Genomic DNA, 19,934 nt, shown 5'->3' with positions numbered 1-19,934 from the left:
ACAGAGGCATCTAATTCCCAGTTCCACCTTCACACCTAGACCTCTCCGTGGGCCGGTTGGCTCAGTTGGTTAGAGCGTGGTGCTAGTAACGCCAAGGTTGTGGGTTTGATCCCTGTAAGGACCATTAGATTTTTCAGCGCTTGGCACATAGTAAGTGCTTAACAAATACGATTATTATTATTATTATTATTTTTATTCTGGCTCAGTGGAACCCCAGACCAGCATACGATGGCCCAAAGATCCTCGCCCTCCCTTTTAGAGCATGTTTTCTTCTCGCAACACTCTTTTTGAGCTTTTTGCGACAATTTTAGGTTCAGAAAATGAACGGCGGCAGGAAGGGCATAGTGTAGGTCGGACTAGAGTAGGTCAGACTGAGCCGCCCCCATGGTCCATACTGAGTGTCCCCAAGTTCTATGCACAGTCCGGCTGCGCAGCAACAATGAGCTTCTGATGATCTGTGGATCAGAGATGGACTTTCTACCCTATTCCACATTATGGCTTGTCTCTTTGGTTTCTAGGCCTGGAAATTTCCTGAACATGCCCTGACTCTCTGCATTTTCATGTTGTCTCAGCATCCCCATTTGTATCGTTATTATTATTCTTCTTCATTCATTCAATCGTATTTATTGAGCGCTTACTGTGTGCAGAGCACTGTACTAAGCGCTTGGGCAGTACAAGTTGGCAACATATAGAGACGTGGTATTTGTTAAGTGCTTACTATGTGCCAAGCACTGTTCTAAGCACTGGGTTAGATACAAGATAATAAGGTTGTTCGAAGTGGGGCTGACAGTCTTAATCCCCATTTTACAGATGACGTAACTGAGGCACAGGGAAGTTAAGTGGCTTGCCCAAGGTCACACACAGCAGACAAGTGGCGAAGCCGGGATTAGAGCCCACATCCTCTGACTCCCAAGACCATGGTTTTTTCACTAAGCCACGCTGCTTTGTGTTGCTGGGTTGTCAAACACGGACCCCATTTAAACATCATAATAAAAATGATAATAATTATGGTATTTATTAAGCGCTTACTAGGTGCCAAACTCTCTTCTAAGCACTGGGTTAGATTCAGTGTAATCAGGTTGTCCCACGTGGGGCTCATGGTCTTAATCCCCATTTTACAGTTGAGGTAACTGAGGCATAGAGAAGCTAAAGTGACTTTCCCCAAGTCACACAGCTGACAAGTGGTGGAGCCAGGATTAGAACTCATGTCCTCTGACTCCCAAGCCCGTGCTCTTTCCACTGTTATGCTGCTTCTGCAGAAGGTGCTCTTCTAGATGGACATTGGTGGTTTAAGAGATTGCTGGTCTGAGACAAACTGTGATCTAAAAGAAGGCCCAGGACTAATCACCTCCAGGAATGGAGATACAGGGTGTGAAAGACTGTCCATGGTGGGTGGGAGGGTGGTCAGGCGATCGAGGCCTGAAGCCATTCATTCAACCAGTCAATCAATCAATCAACTGTATTTATTGAGTGCTTACTGTGTGCAGAGTACTGAACCAGGCACTTGGGAGAAAACAATGCAACAGAAGTAGCAGACACATCCGCCCACAATGAGCTTACAGTCTAGAGATTGAGACCCTTCCGGCAGAAGGAAGATTGGAGACCACTGATGGGCATTTACAGTGGGTGTACAAAAGAGGGTGGCGAAGCCGGCCGTGCTCTCTCTCTGGGATTTTCTTCCCTCTTCCTCTTGCTCCTTCCTGCCAGATGGCCATCGGAAGAGCCCATCAATCACTCAGTGGTTTTCATCGAGTGCTTGCGGTGTGCCGAGGACTGTGCTAAGCATTTGGGAGAGGACAAAACAATAGGGTTGGTAGATGTGATCCTTGCCTTCAACCAGGCTATGATTAGAAACCCACATCCTGGCAAATAAACCTTGCTGTTAACCCATCGGTGATAAACTGTTTACTAAGTAAGTGTTGGGGATTGATGCTCTGGGCAGGGAGTCTAGCTGAAAATGCTGAGACTGTGCATAGCTGGTTGTTACTTGTCCCCCTCCTACATCAGCTCGCTGATCTCCTACTACAACCCAGCCTGCATATTTCGCTCCTCTAATGCCAACTTACTCATTCCTACCCCTATCTCGTATATCTCGCCGTCGACGTCTTGCCCATGTCCTACCTCTGGCCTGGGACGCCCTCCCTTTCATATCCGACAGACGATTGCTCTCCCCCGCCCCTTCCAAGCCTTACTGAAGGCACATCTCCCTCAAGAGACCTTCCCTGACTAAGTCATTGATTCTTCTTCTTCCACTCCCTTCGGCGTCACCCCGATTTTCTCCCTTTTTTCACCCGGCCAACTTCAGCCCCACAGCTCTTATGTACCTATCCATAATTTATTTATATTGTCTGTCACCCCTCTAGACTTTAAGGTTGTTGTGAGCAAGGAATATGTCTTCTAACTCTGTTATACTGTACTCTCCCAAGCATTTAGTACAATGCTCTGCACACAGTAAGTGCTCAATAAATGCAGTTGATTCATTGATTGTCCCAACATTAAGTTTCACCGTCTTTTTTACTCTATTTATTTATTTATTTAATTTATTTGTACATATCTATTCTATTTATTTTATTTTGTTAGTATGTTTGGTTTTGTTCTCTGTCTCCCCCTTTTAGACTGTGAGCCCACTGTTGGGTAGGGACTGTCTCTATATGTTGCCAATTTGTACTTCCCAAGCGCTTAGTACAATGCTCTGCACACAGTAAGTGCTCAATAAATGCAGTTGATTCATTGATTGTCCCAACGTTAAGTTTCACCATCTTTTTTACTCTATTTATTTATTTAATTTATTTGTACATATCTATTCTATTTATTTTATTTTGTTAGTATGTTTGGTTTTGTTCTCTGTCTCCCCCTTTTAGACTGTGAGCCTACTGTTGGGTAGGGACTGTCTCTATATGTTGCCAATTTGTACTTCCCAAGCGCTTAGTACAATGCTCTGCACACAGTAAGTGCTCAATAAATGCAGTTGATTAATTGATTGTCCCAACGTTAAGTTTCACCGTCTTTTTTACTCTATTTATTTATTTATTTAATTTATTTGTACATATCTATTCTATTTATTTTATTTTGTTAGTATGTTTGGTTTTGTTCTCTGTCTCCCCCTTTTAGACTGTGAGCCCACTGTTGGGTAGGGACTGTCTCTATATGTTGCCAATTTGTACTTCCCAAGCGCTTAGTACAGTGCTCTGCACATAGTAAGCGCTCAATAAATACGATTGATGATGATGATGATGTAAGATCACCTTGCCGGGGGAGCCAGCTGCAAGTTGGTGAAACCTTTCCCAGTTGTAAAAATCTTTAGTTGCATTTCTTGCTGTAAGCTGTATTTCATATTAGATAGCAGGAAAGAGGTACCAAGAAGAAGATCCTGGAATATGGTGAGTCTACCAGTACTGGAGAATTGTTTGTTGTAGTGCAACTCTACTGGACAAGACATGTAAGGAAAATGGATGAAAACAGGATATTCAAGAGCATAGGGGTGCCTGATTTATATTTGGAAAAAAACAGGACACCTGCTCAAGTCTGGCTTCAATTGCCCTCTACTCCTGCAGAGAGACTGTGTTTGTGTCACTCAGATGGGGACAATTTTATACCCTTCCCCAATAGAGAGAAAAATGGGACAAGGCAATGAAGAGAGGACATTTGGTGATCCTATAAGACTTCCTTTCGGAGAATTTCTGGCGATTGTGATCAGGGTGGTCAGAGGAAACAACATTAAGATTGCAGCCCAAGCTCAAACTTGTAGCATGGATGTGGAAGCAGGGGATGGAACAAATTGACATTTAGCGTTCGCTTATGGGGTGGCTTCTCTTGAATAAAGACGTCAGCTAGGCTAAGAATCAAGAAAGTGGTCGTAAACGGTGTCAGCTGCTGTCAGTGGAAACTGCAGCTGCAAACCAAAAGGTAGTATTTGAGTGTGCAGAGTAAAAGAGATTCTTTGCTGTGCATCCTTCTTTCAGTCATTCTTGCACACAAAGATAGTGATAATTATTGCATCTCAACCTTTTGGCCTAGATCATGTGTGTAATCAAGAAAAATGTATTTAGCTATATTCGATGTGTATACATGCATGCATTTTTTAATTCTTCCCACGATTAGAATTTGGTCGAGTATGATAAATGGAATACAGGTATAGTAATGGACTATAGAAGCCACTTAAAAATGCTACACCTCAATAACAGGAACATTTTATGAATTAAAGTTTATTGTCCTCTCCGCTGTAGTTACTTTAGAGGAGGTTTTGCCTTTCAGTATACAAAGATCCTTCTAAGTTTATTCGTCCTAACTCAGTGGACATCCAGACGAGAACTCTAGTTCCCATCTAAATACACTTAAATTTAAACTGAAGACATTGGATGTCTAAATTTAATAGCTATTGAATAAAATATTTGTAAACTGAAACCTCTTTTAAAGAGGAACTCCTGATGAGTTGATACCTTTCTTTCCTGTATGCATGCACAGGTCTACATTTTAAAAGATGTTCGTAGTGATTTGAATGCACCATTTCCATTATTGTTAAAAGGAATGTTGTCATTTTAGTTCCTACCCCCGGTTTTGGAAATTTATGGATCAGACTAAACTTGTTATTGAAAAAGCAAGTCTTCATTTTTAGAGAATGTTTTCTAAGAAGGATTTGTTTTCTTAGATCATATGTACACTGAGTTTACAGTTTAATATAACATAATCTATGTTGAGGTAATCCTCCTAATCAAAAGAGAAAGCATAAGAGCAGTGATGATTAAAAAGAAAATCTGCTTCCGCGAAAAGACTGATTTTCACTTAACAGAGTTTAAAAGTTAATGAATCAGTGAGTATCACAAAGTAAAGTGAAGTGAAGCTTTTTTAAAGGTGAGAAGCTAAATGATGCTCTGATCAGTGATAGAGGCATGCTAAGGTGAATTTTAATTATGACTAAATTGTGGTATTACTCTTTCATACCCTGAACATCTGTTCCCTTCAGGAATGATGATTTATGCAGGCTATCAGAGTAGACAGCTTGCTACAGCTTATGTCATGGTTAGTGAGAAGCTGGTGCTGGCATTTCAGATTACTAGAACCTAAATGGAGGCTGGCCAGTATATTTCATGAATGTGCCGGGGGAGGGGCCACGTGATTTGTCCATTTTTATTTTTGAAGCCAAATATTGACATTTTATTTTTCCTTCTAGACCATCTGCTGTTGATGAAACAAGTAACTTGGACAATGAATGGCTTGAGGTTTCCTCCTGATGTCAAGCGAGGGAAAACCAAACCTGCGCTTTCCAGTCACATGAAGACGCTTATTGAGAAGCCTTCGTTCCGAATTTTGGTTTTTAAGAATTGCACGGGTCAGAATGGGTGTGAGATGACAATAGGGAAGGATTCTTTGGAAAAGGTAATTTTTTAATGAAGTGAAGTATTTTCTTTTGAGGAAATCTACCCCTAAGTTCGGTTTTTTGTTACATTTCTTAGTTGTCAGATCTGGAACAAAACGGAATGAATTTGTAAAAGATGAAGTATTGTCTTAAAGAGATGTGATGCAACCTGAATACCTTGTATCTGCCCCAGCGCTTAGAACAGTGCTTGGCATATAGTAAGCACGTAACAAATACCATTATTATTATAATAATTCCTAATCCACATGTTAAGAAATAATCATATTCATTGAAGAAAGAAAATAACTTCCCTGGATAATAATTTTTCTAAGGGAAAATATATGATTATACCAGTTGATTTCTTAGCTAAAAACTATTTCAGATTGGGGGAAATGGAAAATGCAAGTGTGCAAATAATTTAAGCCTTTTTCTTATGTCATGATGATTTTTCCTTAATAATAATAATGGCATTTATTAAGCGCTTACTATGTGCAAAGCACTGTTCTAAGCTCTGGGGAGGTTACAAGGTGATCAGGTTGTCCCACGGGGGGCTCTCAGTCTTAATCCCCATTTTACAGATGAGGGAACTGAGGCCCAGAGAAGTGAAGTGACTTGCCCAAAGTCACACAGTTGACAATTGGCAGAGCAGGGATTTGAACCCATGACCTCTGACTCCAAAGCCCGGGCTCTTTCCCCTGAGCCACAATGCAAAGAGACTCACATTTTGTTTTATAGGAAAAGTTTAATGAAGGAGTTGGTGAGAGTACTGAACAGGAATTAAAAAGGCCACTTTATTATTCCCCTTAACCACAGTTTTGCTGAAGATCTTGAGTGAACCATGCATAGTGAAAAGCAAGTTAAGTGAGGTTGGGTTTTCCTTCCGGTTGAGTTGGCTCTTTGCAGAACTTCTTTAGAATTGTGTACATGCTTAGTCCATAGGGCTCTCAGGACTAAATCCCCAAGAGCCATGTTACTGTCGAAAAACGTCATGGCTCAGTGGATAGAGCATGGGCCCGGGAGTGAGGAGGACCAGGTTCCTAATCCCGATTCCGCCACTTCTCTGCCGTTTGACCCTGAGCAAGTCACTCAACTTCTCTGTCCTTCATCTGTAACTGGGGGATGAAGACTGTGAACCCCATGTGAGATGTGGACCGTGTCCAACCTAATTAGCTTGTATCAACCCCAGCACTTAGTACGGTGCCTGGCATATAGTAAGCGCTTAACAAATACCACAGTTATTATTATTAATAACAAATATCACGGAAAATGTTAGATTGATGCAGAACTCCGCCTAATCAGCTCAAACGTTAAAATTCCCCCATCTCCCCATTTTGTGCATGAGATCATGGTGGAACTAAACTGAAAAAGAGATAGGCCAAAATAGAAGTAATCCTAAACTGACTTCAAAGGGGCTTCTGGTTCCGTGCACCAAATAGATTTCATCTAGCAGTGTTCCGATATAATTTTTTTAGCCACTTGTATTTGGCCAGAATAATTTCCAGTTTGCAATCACTACTACCACTACACTGAAACTGGCATTGACTGGGCCTGACCTTGATCCGAGGAAAAGACCAGGGTAGCCCAAGTACGACTGAAAGAGTTTCAGAAATCCTCCAGTTAATAGTAATGCTAATAGTAGTATTTGTTCAAGTTGCACCGTTGTAAGTTGGGGGTAGATGCAAGATAATCAGGTCAGACACAGTCTCTATCCCACAGAGGACTCACAGTCTAATGGAGAGAGAAAACAAATCCAATCCCCATTTTACAGATGAAGAAACTGAGGCACAGAGAAGTTAAGTGACTTGCCCGAGGTCAAACAGCAAGCAAGTTTCAAAGCCGGGATTAGAACTCAGTCTTCTGACTCCTGATGCTGTGCCCTTTCCATTAGGCTGCCAGTTGTGAAATCAATTAATCAATCTAATTTATTGAGTTCTTACCGTGTGCAGAGAGCACTGTACTGAGGTCTTGGGGAAGCATAATGCAACAGAGTTGGTAGATGCGACCCCTGCCCACAAGTCTACAAGAGGAGACAGACAATAAATTAGAGTAGGGAAATAAGTGTTATTATTATAATGTAAGTAAGTGTTGTGGAGCATGAAGACTGAGGAATGCTAGGGGGATTATTTGTATCAACGGTATTTACTGAGCTGTCACTGTGACCACAACAGTGTTCCAAGTTTTTAGGGAACAAAATAAACCTCTTCTAGGAAATTAAAATTTAATGGGGAAGAGAAGTCTTTCACTTCTGCTAGACTGTGTATTTTCATGTCGGGGCCAGGGGCTGTGTCTACTTACCACCTCTATATTCTTTTCCCAGCACATAGTAAGTAGTCATTCAATTGAATTTATTGAGCACTTACTGGGTGCAAAGCAATGTACTAAGCACTTGGGAGAGAACAAATAGTAACATCAGACACATTCTCTGCCCACAGTGAGCTCACAGTCTAGAGGAAAATGGTATTGGTATTCTGCACCCAGTAAGCATTTATTAAATGCTATTACTACTACTACTATAGAATTAAGGACTGCTCATCCAACAGTGGCGGTCTCTTGGGATCCAGGATGCCATGGTGCGATAGGAAACAACTTCCATCAATCAATCAGTTGTATTTATTGAGTGCTTACTGTGTGCAGAGCACTGTCCTAAGCACTTGGGAGAGAACAATATGGCAGAGTTGGTAGACATGTTCCCTGCCCACATCAAACTTATTGATGAATTTATGGACACATTAAATCAATTACAGATATGTACAGAAGTCCCGTGGGGCTGAGGGAGAAGTGAAGAAAGGGCACAAATTCGAGTACAAGGGTCACACCGAAGGGAGTGGGAGAAGAGGAACTGGGGACTTGGGGAAAACCGCTTGGAGGAGATGTAGTTTTAAGAAGGCTTTGAAGGAGGAGAGAATGGTCGTCTGTTGGTTATGAAGAGGGTTGTCATTCCAGACCAGAGGCAGGACATGGGCAAGTGATCAGTGAAGAGATAGATGAGATCGAGGTACAGTGAATAAGTTGGCATTAGAGGAGTGAAGTATGTGGACTGGTGGTAGTAGGAAATCAGTGAGATAAGGTAGAAAGGGGCAAGGTGATTGAGTATTTTAAAGCCAACGGTAAGGAGTTTGATATGGAGGTGGATGGGCAACCACTGGAAGTTCTTGACGAGTGGGGAAATATGTACTGAACAATTCTGTAGAAAAATGATCATACTTGCAGCATCAAATATCTTCCAATACTACAGCACTATTTTCTAAAGCAGAGTTTCACAAGAATGCACCCTGCATTTTCGGGGAATGGGTGCACCTCTATGATTTTATGTAAAAGGGCCTCATTTTAGTATTCAGTGTAGCTTGAGAATAACTTAAAGAGAACTGCCTTGGATGTGGTAAAGGAGCTTTGAAAAAACACCTTTGAATCCATATCAGATTTTATTCATCTTGATATCATAAAAGTCATGTCAGTAAAGTTTAAAGAGGTTTATAGGGATGTAAAAATGATAACAGACTTCCATTATTGTAGGAAGCTGAGATAAATCGGGTAACTATAGCCCAGTGCCTTAGCTATCAATTTTAGGAAAAAAATCTGGGCAACTATTTTAAGGAACTTGGAGTGAGAACACCTGGAAGAAAAGAGTTTAAGTATAGTCAACATGGATTCAGATGGGGGAGGTCATGCGTAGTTAGTACGTTGAGGTTGTTGTAAATACATTGCTTGCAGAAAGAGGTGAGGAAAATGTAGCAGATTAAATTTTATCTTCAAATGCAGTTTTGAATATATTGACACCTGAACTTAATAACTATGAAGAATTATGGAAAAAATTAAAATAGGCTGAGCAATCAGCTGAATTCAGCCAATTCACTTGCTGTATAGAGGTCACGAGGAGAGCAAAACCTAAATCATTTTGAATAATAGTAGGAGGTGGAGGAGGAGGAAGGAGAGGGGGAGGACATGGAGGAAGAGGAGGAGTAGTAAGTGCTTATTGTAGGCAGAGTACTGTCCCTAGCACTGGGAAAAAATACTCAGAGGGGAATTAGAAATGGACCTTGGCCCTCAGGAGGCTCACAACCTAAAAGTAAAAATGGGGGCGAGGGAACTGGGGGCATGAAGGGAGATGAAATAAAGCACTAAGACAACCTAAAGGCAACGAACAATGCTCTGTAGGGAACTGGGGCTTGCATGAGCAGAATTTTGGGCTCCTCGCAGCTCAGAGACCACAGTCACAGTCGAAAAGAGAAGGGAAAGAACTGACTTCAGAACCCATCATGGAATCTCACTGGTCTATCTAGGTGGTACGTCCTAGCCAGAGCCTCCTATCAATTTTCTGAAGAGCTCATTAGCTGTGTGTGTCTAGAATTGCAGTGCGACTTCAAACTACAGTTGAGCACAGTGGATGTGGTCTTTGCTATACATCAGATTCAGGAGAATCAATCAATCAATCAGTGGTATTGAGTGTGTGCTATGTGCAGAGCACTGTTTTAAGCATTTAGAAAAAAATAGGATACCACCACCATTAGTTGGGATGGAGCCCAGGGCTACTATTAAGAAAATTCAGTTGCTCTGTGAAATTTATCAAGGTCCTAAGATTACTTCATTACACTATAGCTGGCCATATTAGAATTGGAGGGGACTTTTCAGCTCCATAGTAAATCAATCCATAAATAGAATTTATCACATATAGACTGTGTGGAGAGCATTGCATGAAATGCTTGGGAGATTACATAGAATTGGTAGACGTAATCCATGTTCGTAAGGAACATACAATCTAGCAGTGGAGACAGATGCTAAAATAAATTACTGACAGGAGGTAGTAGTAGAAGAATATATATGATATGTATATAAGTACCACGGGAGGTTATGAGTAATTAAGTGCTTAGGAAGCTCATAAATCCTGAAATAGCAGTTGGGTAACATGAGGTGGGGAGATTAGAAATTAATCGAAAAAGACCTCCTGGAGGAAATGTGATTTCAGGTGGGCTTTGAAAATGGAGAGCACTATGGTATATTATATATGAAGAGGAAGAAAGTTCAAGGCAGAGGAGAGAGCATGAGAAAGAGAGATAAGAATGAGGCACAGTGAATAGGTGAATTTGAGAGGAACAGAGTGTAAGATAGAGTGTGATGGAAAAGGAGATTCAATCAATCAGTTGTGTTTATTGAGCCCTTACTGTGTGCAGAACACTGTATTAAGCACTTGGGAGAGGACAGTATAACAGAGTTAGTAGACACATTCCCTGCCCATAGCGAGCTTACAGTCTAGAAGGAGAGACAGACATTAATACAAACAAATAAATTATGGGTATGTATAGTGATGGGAAAATTGAGAGAGGACAGGATTTGGGTGGGAAGATAAAGAGTTCTGTTTTAGACCTGTTAAGTTTGAGGTGTCAGTGGCACATCAAGTAAAGATGTCTTGAAGGCAGGAGGAAATAGCAGACTGCAGAGAAGGCGAGATAAAAGCTGGAAATGTAGATTTGGGATCATCTGCGTAGAGATGGTTGTTGAAGTCTTGAGAAGGAATGAGCTCTCCAAGGGAGTGGGTGTGGATGGAAAATAGAAGGGAAAGAAGGGAACTCAGAACAGAGGCTTGAGGGACTGTCACAGTTAGGATGTGGGAGGCAGAGGAGGAAAGAGATTGATAATAAGCCACCAGAGAGATGGGATGAGAACTAGGAAAGGACAGTGTCAGTGAAATCAAAGTTGGATACTATTTCCAGGAGAAGGGGGTAGTCCACCGTGTTGAGGTCAGGGAGGATTAAGATGGAGAGGAGGCCCTTGGATTTGGCAAGGAGGCAAGATATACCATCATTAATGGTATTTATTGAGCGCTTCCTGTGTGCAGAACACTGTACGAGGTGCTTGGGAGAGAACAATACAACAGAGTCGGTAGGTATGTTTCCTCATTGTAGGCGGGTGGGAGACGGACATTAATACAGATAACCCAGATAGCCCCCAAAAAGATGCAAATAAAGCTGAATCAGCACAACGGAACCTAATGCCATCACCAAATTGTATTTCTTGGGCAAAACACTATCAAGTGTAGAGAATACAGAGGTAGAAGCTAGAGTAACAAAAGCTAGCATGCCTTTCAACAAACTGCAGACAGAGGGATAACAGGGCATAACACTCCATATTAGCCAGTCAGTCAATCAGTCCCATCCCGCCGTCGACCCCCGGCCCACGTCCTCCCCCTGGCCTGGAATAATAATAATATTGGTATTTGTTAAGCGCTTACTATGTGCAAAGCACTGTTCTAAGCGCTGGGGTAGATGCAAGGTAATCAGGTTGTCCCACGAGGGGCTCACAGTCTTCATCCCCATTTTACAGATGAGGGGACTGAGGCCCAGAGAAGTGAAGTGACTTGCCCAAAGTCACACAGCTGACAAGTGGCTGAGCTGGGATTTGAACCCATGGCCTCTGACTCCAAAGCCCGGGCTCTTTCCACTGAGCCACGCCCTCCCCACATCCGCCAAGCTGGCTCTCTTCCTCCCTTCAAAGCCCTACTAAGAGCTCACCTCCTCCAAGAGGCCTTCCCAGCCTGAGCCTCCTTTTCCCCCTCCTCCTCCCCATCCCCCCGCCTTACCTCCTTCCCCTCCCCACAGAACTTGTATATATGTTTGTACAGATTTATTACTCTATTTTACTTGTACATATTTACTATTCTATTTAATTTGTTAACGATGTGCATTTAGCTTTAATTCTGTTTATTCTGATGACTTGACACCTGTCCACATGTTTTGTTTTGTTGTCTGTCTCCCCGTTCTAGACTGTGAGCCCGTTGTTGGGTAGGGACCGTCTCTATATGTCGCCAACTTGTGCTTCCCAAGTACTTAGTACAGTGCTTTGCACACAGTAAGCACTCAATAAATGCAATTGAATGAATGAATGATTCAGTCATTTATTGCGTGCTCACTGTGTGCAGAGAGTTGTACTACGTTCTTGGGAAAGTACATCATAACAATATACAGACACATCCCCTGCCCACAGTGAACTTACAGTCTAGAGGGAGAGACAACCATTAATATAAATAAATAATAAATAAATAGAGATAGGATGTATACCTCTATCCTAAAATGATTGAAGCTTGAAAGGGTTAAATAATCTTATTGGGGCCTGCGCAAATTTAAAAAAAAAAGCGAGGAACTGACCCAAGTGTAAAGGCAAGCACAACCCATATATGTCCGTGTGTCCAGAACAATTTTCTTTTTTTTATGGTTTTTAAGTGCTCATTGTGTGCCAGGCACTGTGCTAAGCACTGGAGTAGATACAAGCTGATCAGATTGGACACAGTCTATGTCCCACAAAGGGCTCACAGTCTTAATCCCCATTTTACAGATGAGGTCACTGAGGCAAGAGAGAAGTTAAATGACTTGACTAAGGTCACACAGCGGACAAGTGGTGGAGCTGGGATTGGAACCCAGGAACTCTCTCTCTTTTAGTTATCTATAATAATTCATGCAGATATTATTTTAGTAAATGAAAGGTTTTAAGGTGATAATAGTCAGACTATATCGAAATTTGCTTCTTGTACATTTGGGAAAATACATTTGTAGATTTAATGATTTGGGTTAGAATAGGCGTAACTAATTGCTGTTGAGCACTGTAACTTTTATTTTTTCCTTTCAAGTTTTTGGATGCCTGCACTGTGAAGATGAATCTAAATTCACCGGCTAAATACCTTTATTACTTGAGTGGGGAAAGAATTGAAGATATGAACAATGGTAAGCTGCAAAGATTTTAAAGACAGTCTTCAAGAATACAATTGAAATGTATTTTTCTGGTAACACCCTTTTCAGGTACATTTTTTTCTCAACCTATAAATACTATAATACTTAAAGAAACCCGAACAATCCAGTGTTTAACATTAATGTACATTAATGTATGATGCTCAATAGAAAATACTTGTTGGCACTGGAAACACCTCAATCAGCATGACCTAGTGGGAAGAACATGTGCCTGGGAGTTAGAGGACACATGTTTGGCTCTGCCAAATGATTGCTGTATGGCCATGGGCAACTCACTTAACTTCTCTGTGCCTTAGTTCTCCTGTTCTCCCTCCTTCTTAGACTGCCAACCTATTCACTGTACCTCAATCTTGTGTATCTAGCCACCGACCTCTCGCTTACGTGCTGCCTCTGTCCCGGAATGCCCTCTCTCTTCATTTCTGAAAGATAATTACTCTCCAACTCCCTTCAAAGCCTTATTGAAGGCACATCTTCTCCAAGAGGCCTTCACTGATTAAGGTCTCTTTTCCTTTTCTTCCATCCCCTTCTGTGTCACCCTAACTTTCTCCCTTTATTTATCCCTGCCTTGCAGCACTTACGTACATATCCACAATTTATTTATATTAATGTCTGTTTCCCCCTCCATAAACTCGATGTGCGGCAAGGGATGTATCTATTATATTGTAATGTTGCACTCTCCCAAATGCTTAGTAAAGTGCTCTGCACACAGTAAGCGCTTAATAAGTGTAATTGATTGACGATTGATTGCCCTATGCGGGACAGGGACTTTGTCCAACCTGATTCATTTGTATCTACCCCAGCACTTAGAACAGTGTTTAACAAATAATAAGCACTTAACAAATACCATGAAATTAAAAAATCCTCAGAAAACCAGAGCTTCAATGGAGGAATAGAGACTAGTAAAGGTTAAGTAATTTTGTGTCAGCACAATCATGAGAGCAGGATCTACTAGCACAACAGGACACATAGGAAATAGTAACGAGGCTGGGCTGGCAAAAGGATAAAAAAGGGGATTGGAGGATGAGAAAGTACTTTTATAAAGAATCTTTAAATTTCTAGTGACTGATGGTCAAATTCTGACCATTCGAATCCAGTGCATGAAAGGCAGTTTAAGCAGTAGTCAAGCCAACTGATTGTAGACAAAATACCATCTCAGAGCCAATCAGCAGTTTAACCCGACTTTCCATTTTTTGACAAGAATGGGGGTAAAGGAGAAGAAAAAGATTTATGTCACTTCCTTCATTTCTTGTAACAGGGTTCTCTACTCAAATGAGGAGGGTGGGGGGATGGAAAGTTTGCCTTTAGTTGGCCAAAGTCAGTCTCACTCTGATCAGAGGCCATCCGTTGTCAGAGGGGATCTCTGTTCTGTCACAGAGTATCTCCATCTGACAGATATATGTTGCCAACTTGTACTTCCCAAGCGCTTAGTACAGTGCTCTGCACACAGTAAGCGCTCAATAAATACGATTGATGATGATGATATGTCTAATCTGAATGAAGCCACCTCTACTTAAATCCTCTATACTGTAAGCACCTTGTGAGCAGGGAATGTCTACCAATTGTTATACTATATACTCTTAATTCAGTGCTATGCACACTGTAAGTGACCAGTAAATACTATTATGGTATTTGTTAAGCACTTATTATGTGCCAGACTCTGTACTAGGCACTGGGTAGATACAAGCTAATCAGGCTGGACACAGTCCCTGTACCACATGGGGCTCACAGCCTTAATCCCCATTCGGCAGATGAGGTAACTGAGGCACAAAGAAGTGAAGTGACTTGCCCAGGGTCACCCAGCAGACAAGTGGAGGAGCCGGATTAGAACCCAGCTCCTTCTGACTCACAGGTCTGTGGTCTATCCACTAAGGCCAAAACAGAAGGGGAAAGAGGAACAGGAAATAGAACAGGAGGGAGAGGAGGGGGGATGTGATATGGACTTTATGAGGCTGAAGTTGCCATGGTTAGAGCTGATGTCTTAAAACTGAAAGGGGGTATAAATTCAGAGCTGTAAAAAGTGATATTTGCTGTAACTTGGCTATAGTAAGTCAAGGTCTGTTCTAAGTACTGGGGTAGATAGAAGGTGATCAAGTGGGACTCACAGTCTTAATTGCCATTTTACAGATGAGGTAACAGACACAGAGAAGTGAAGTGACTTACACAAGGTCACACAGCAGAAAAGTGGCAAAACTGGGATTAGAACCCAGTCCTCTGAATCCCAGGCCTGTGTTCTTTCCACTAGGCCATGCTGCTTCTCATTGACTGATAAATACTAATAATTGAATATATGGGAAGAGATCAAAGATGGGGGTTCAAAGAATTTGGCATATTTTTCCTCTGATTGTACTTTTTTAATGGTATTTGTTAAGCACTTACTATGTGCCCAGCACTGTACTAACTGTGCCACGGTTATTTCATCTGTAAAATGGGGATTAAGACTCTGAGCTCCACATGGGACAGGGACCGTGCCCAACCTACGTGGCTCAGTGGAAGGAGCCGGCCCGGCTTGGGAATCAGAGGTCGTGGGTTCTAATTCCGGCTCTGCCACTGATCAGCTGTGTGACTTTGGGCAAGTCAGTTGACTTCTCTGATCCTCAGTTCCCTCATCTGTAAAATGGGGATTAAGACTGTGAGCCCCACGTGGGACAACCTGATTACCTTGTATCTACCCCAGCGTTTAGAACAGTGCTCGGCACATAGTAAGCGCTTAACATGCCATCATTATTATTATTATTATTATTATTATTATTATTATTATTATTATTATGTTGCCAACTTGTACCTCCCAAGTGCTTAGTACAGTGCTCTGCACACAGTAAGCGCTCAATAAATACGATTGATTGATTATTAGCTTGTATTTTCTCCAGTGCTTAGTACTGTTCCTGGTACATACTAAGCACTTAAGAAGCACCATTAAAAATGTTTATACTCAGATAATTACTTTCAAACTATGCACAAATTATTGAAAACACCAAAGTAAAATTCTATATATGCACAAATTCTGAATATTTTCAGAAATCATCAGGTGGAACAGGTCTGACCCAAGTGTGAATCAAAGTCACGAAGAGAGGGAGCAAGAATTCTCTGTTCTAAATTTAAAAGCTCTTCCCCATTTGCTGAAGGAGACTAATTTCCAGATGAACCCTCTAGGAAATGTGGACTTATGGCCTCCCAGAAAGGCATGCTTCCAGGCACCACAAGAATAAGCTTCCCACTTCCATTTCAGTGCTCTGATCTTAGTTCTAATAGAGGTCTGAACCAAATTTTACCGGAGCATTTTCACACCTTGATGCGGCGATGTTGTCCTTTGGTTCAAAGATAATTCCTCCGCTGGTGAAACTGCACCCATGAGCGTGAGTGTTTTTGAGAGGGAATCAGTCAACCCTGAAAATACCTTAGTGCACCTTTTCTAGCCCAGTGCTCAGACACCAATAGTTAAGTGAAAAACACGTCCACCACCCGCAGGACTTGCTCTAGAGTTATTTTTGCAGAAGTAATGATGGTTGGCACTTAATCATCCACACTCTCACTCTGCTGCCCCACCCCTCCCCATGCCCAGTGGCACATAGTACAAGACAATGGGTAGAAGATATGCAGCCTATCGCAGAATGGAATGTATCTGAGGTCTCAACTGCAGCTGACAGTATTGTGTCCTCTGCCACTTGGTAAGCCATTGTCAAGTTCAATACTCAGATGGGTTTTGTAAAAAAAAAAAAAAAATACAGGATCCTTCTCCACTTTTTTGTGAACCCTGCACCCTATATCCCCCACTATCTGACCAACATTTCTGCTCCAGCTAAGCACTTGGGCAAATCATATCCAGGGCATGCACTTAAATATCTTTGTACTATATTACTTCCTTTCCCATGTAGTTGACTTCAGCGTCTGTCTCTCCTGCTAGAGTGTAAAATCCTTGAGGGTGGGATTCATGTCTCGTAATTTTATTGTACTCTCTCAAGTGCTTAGTGGAATGCTCTGTACACGGTCAGCCCTCAATAAGTGCTATTGATTGATTGAGGAAAGAATGTCCTCTAATCCTTAAATAGTGGTGAAGTCACACATGAAATATATGTGGGGAGAAATGACTGTAAAGCACTTTGTAACTTCTGAGAAACTCAAAGCCCCTCTTAAACATCAGCTGGCGATTCTACACTATAGCCCTTTGAATTCAGTAACCGCCAGGTATTATCATCATTATTTTATGGTTGGAAGAGCTAAAAGGATCAACTAAGTTTCTCAGATCTATATTAACCCTCTTCACACCAGCCCAGAAACCGGCAACAAATCATAAGACGAGGTGCAGAATATTTTTGAAGAGAATTCACACATTAATTCACATCCAGTTTATAAAAAAAAAATTCCTACTTTTTGAATACTTTCAAACTAATACTTTTTGGTATTTATCATCAAATGAGAATCCCCTACTATGAGGTCAAAAATTAATTAAGGCTTTAGGTGGCACCAAATAGAAGACCTCCTTGATACTAATATCAATCAATCAATCAATCGTATTTATTGAGCGCTTACTGTGTGCAGAGCACTGTACTAAGCGCTTGGGAAGTGCAAGTTGGCAACATATAGAGACAGTCTCTACCCAACAGTGGGCTCACAGTCTAAAAGGGAGAATAGAAGAAGCTCTACCAAGATGCGTGTTATCAAACCACACTGATATTTCAGTAGACCATCACTAGTCATCACTTCTGTTGGCTGTGAGTTTTTTTTTTACTTTGGGTCTCTCAGGCAATAATGTAAAAAAGCACAAAAGATAATGGGTAACAACCCCACTGTGTACTACTTTCAGCACACTTTCAGTAGTGAGTGTGGATAATTCTTTCTGGCTTATAGCAAAATCGTTTCACGTTAACTTGTTGCAAGTATGATTTTTGTGACTTCATCTCTGGATATCAGTTATTTGAGAAATAAAGAGGTAGGAATTGGCAAAACAACAGCCTGGTATTCAAAGATACCCATAGTATTTTACTTGATAGGAAAAAAAGATTGGCCAATTGAATTCCCAGCTTTTCTCTAGTTTACGTATCAAGTTATTTAAATAAATTAACTTTGAACACTGACCTGTTCTGCTACTCTGCTGTTGGGGAAGGAGGATGGGAGGGGATGGTGATGGAAGTAGAAAGAGGCATAAAGTGTATTGGAAAACTACCAAATGTCCCCTGCAAATGGACCCTATTCAGAATCAGTAAGCGTATGATGAGTGAAGTGATTTTGAATATCGCCTTTAGATTCCATGCTGTTCTAAGGCCAGCCCTGAACATGGCAACTCTTATTTCCACACACAGTCCCTCTTCACTCTCAATTTAACCCCAAAATCTGATGAACCCATTACTCCATACTTGATTTCATGGAACAAGGAGTAGATATAGTTACAAATGATCAATCACAAGCCGTGAACCAAAGCAGCAAGGCATTAACAATTCACACCATTTCGGTCCACTTGCTCAAGCAGAAGATGTGCCAGCATATTTAATGCACAGCTCCTTCGTTCAGTTTAAGAAAAGACATGACTCATGCCGCATTTTAGAAACTGAGGGGACTTCATATGATTTCATGCTTACTAACCGCAGCGTGTCAAAGTGCGCCCACGTATACTCAATTAAAATAACCAGGTGCTCGGTAAAGGTCACAGAGACACAAGTGCCTAAATTAAATTGTACTCAGGTAAAAACAATGTGACCTACGAAATGTTTTCCTCAAGTGATGCCTTGTTCTATTCGATTTTATTGTGCAAATCAGCATCTTGTTCAGCCGTACTGTAACACCGTAGACCCCACAGGCATATGCCGTCAGTTTAATGGGATCACTGGAAACGCAAAGCAGCTGTGAAAGATTGCTTTAAGTACAGCAATCGTGTGCTTGTCATTCTGTTCAATGGTGGAAAAATCCAAATTTGGATAGGCATCGGTATTTAAGAAAATGACTGCTAAAGCTTCTCTCCTAAGTACCTTAGGGACGATAGGATTTGACATATAGCATGTAAACAAAAGTACACAGCAGCTGTTAGATTAGTTTGGTTTGAGTAAAAATACACTGACACCATTTAAACCGCATCACAAACTGCCTGCTCTCCATCATTCACTCTTCCCCTGCAGACCACAGTTTGATTAGTACACGCTACTTGTTCTGGGACCGAGAGCTATACACCTGAAATTAAATGCAGGAAAGGACAGGCACTGAAGTAGGTGATGTACTTACGAGCCATCTCCAAGCTGTATCTCCAGGGTGTGAAATAGCCTTCATGGTTCCTTTAGAGAAGTCCCTTTGTTGCTCACCAAAAGGTTCTAGATAAGCATTTCCTGTAGGAAGTCCAGCTGCACTTGGAGTACCATCTAAAAGTTTTGATTTCTTATTGCCAGGAGGTAGAAGAGATGTCCTCGGCCGCTAAATATGTCTTAAAACAAATGATGGTTGGAAAATTATTGGAGAAGCAGCGTGGCTCAGTGGAAAGAGCCCGGGCTTTGGAAGTCCAGTTGCACTTGGAGTACCATCTAAAAGTTTTAATTTCTTATTGCCAGGAGGTAGAAGAGATGCCCTCGGCTGCTAAATATGTCTTAAAACAAATGATGGTTGGAAAATTATTGGAGAAGCAGCGTGGCTCAGTGGAAAGAGCCCGGGCTTTGGAGTCAGAGGTCATGGGTTCATCATCAATCGTATTTATTGAGCGCTTACTGTGTGCAGAGCACTGCAGTAAGCGCTTGGGAAGTACAAGTTGGCAACATATAGAGACAGCCCCTACCCAACAGTGGGCTCACAGTCTAAAAGACCCGGGTTCAAATCCTGGGTCTGCCAGTTGTCAGCTGTGTGACTTTGGGCAAGTCACTTAACTT

General features: G+C 41.6%; 1 protein-coding gene across 1 annotated transcript in view; it reads left to right on the top strand.

Annotated features, from left to right (window-relative positions):
* Positions 1 to 19,934, top strand: part of DCDC1 (doublecortin domain containing 1) — a 405,509-nt gene that overhangs the window by 33,975 nt on the left and 351,600 nt on the right. Inside the window, exons 4-5 of the mRNA XM_038764553.1 lie at positions 5,171 to 5,376; positions 12,975 to 13,068. Of these exons, the coding sequence (XP_038620481.1) occupies positions 5,171 to 5,376; positions 12,975 to 13,068 (300 nt within the window). The remainder of the gene's footprint in view (positions 1 to 5,170; positions 5,377 to 12,974; positions 13,069 to 19,934) is intronic.

This window comes from Tachyglossus aculeatus, chromosome 22, assembly GCF_015852505.1.
Source record: "Tachyglossus aculeatus isolate mTacAcu1 chromosome 22, mTacAcu1.pri, whole genome shotgun sequence".
Taxonomy (NCBI): domain Eukaryota; kingdom Metazoa; phylum Chordata; class Mammalia; order Monotremata; family Tachyglossidae; genus Tachyglossus; species Tachyglossus aculeatus.
This window is presented reverse-complemented; position numbering and strand designations above follow the sequence as displayed.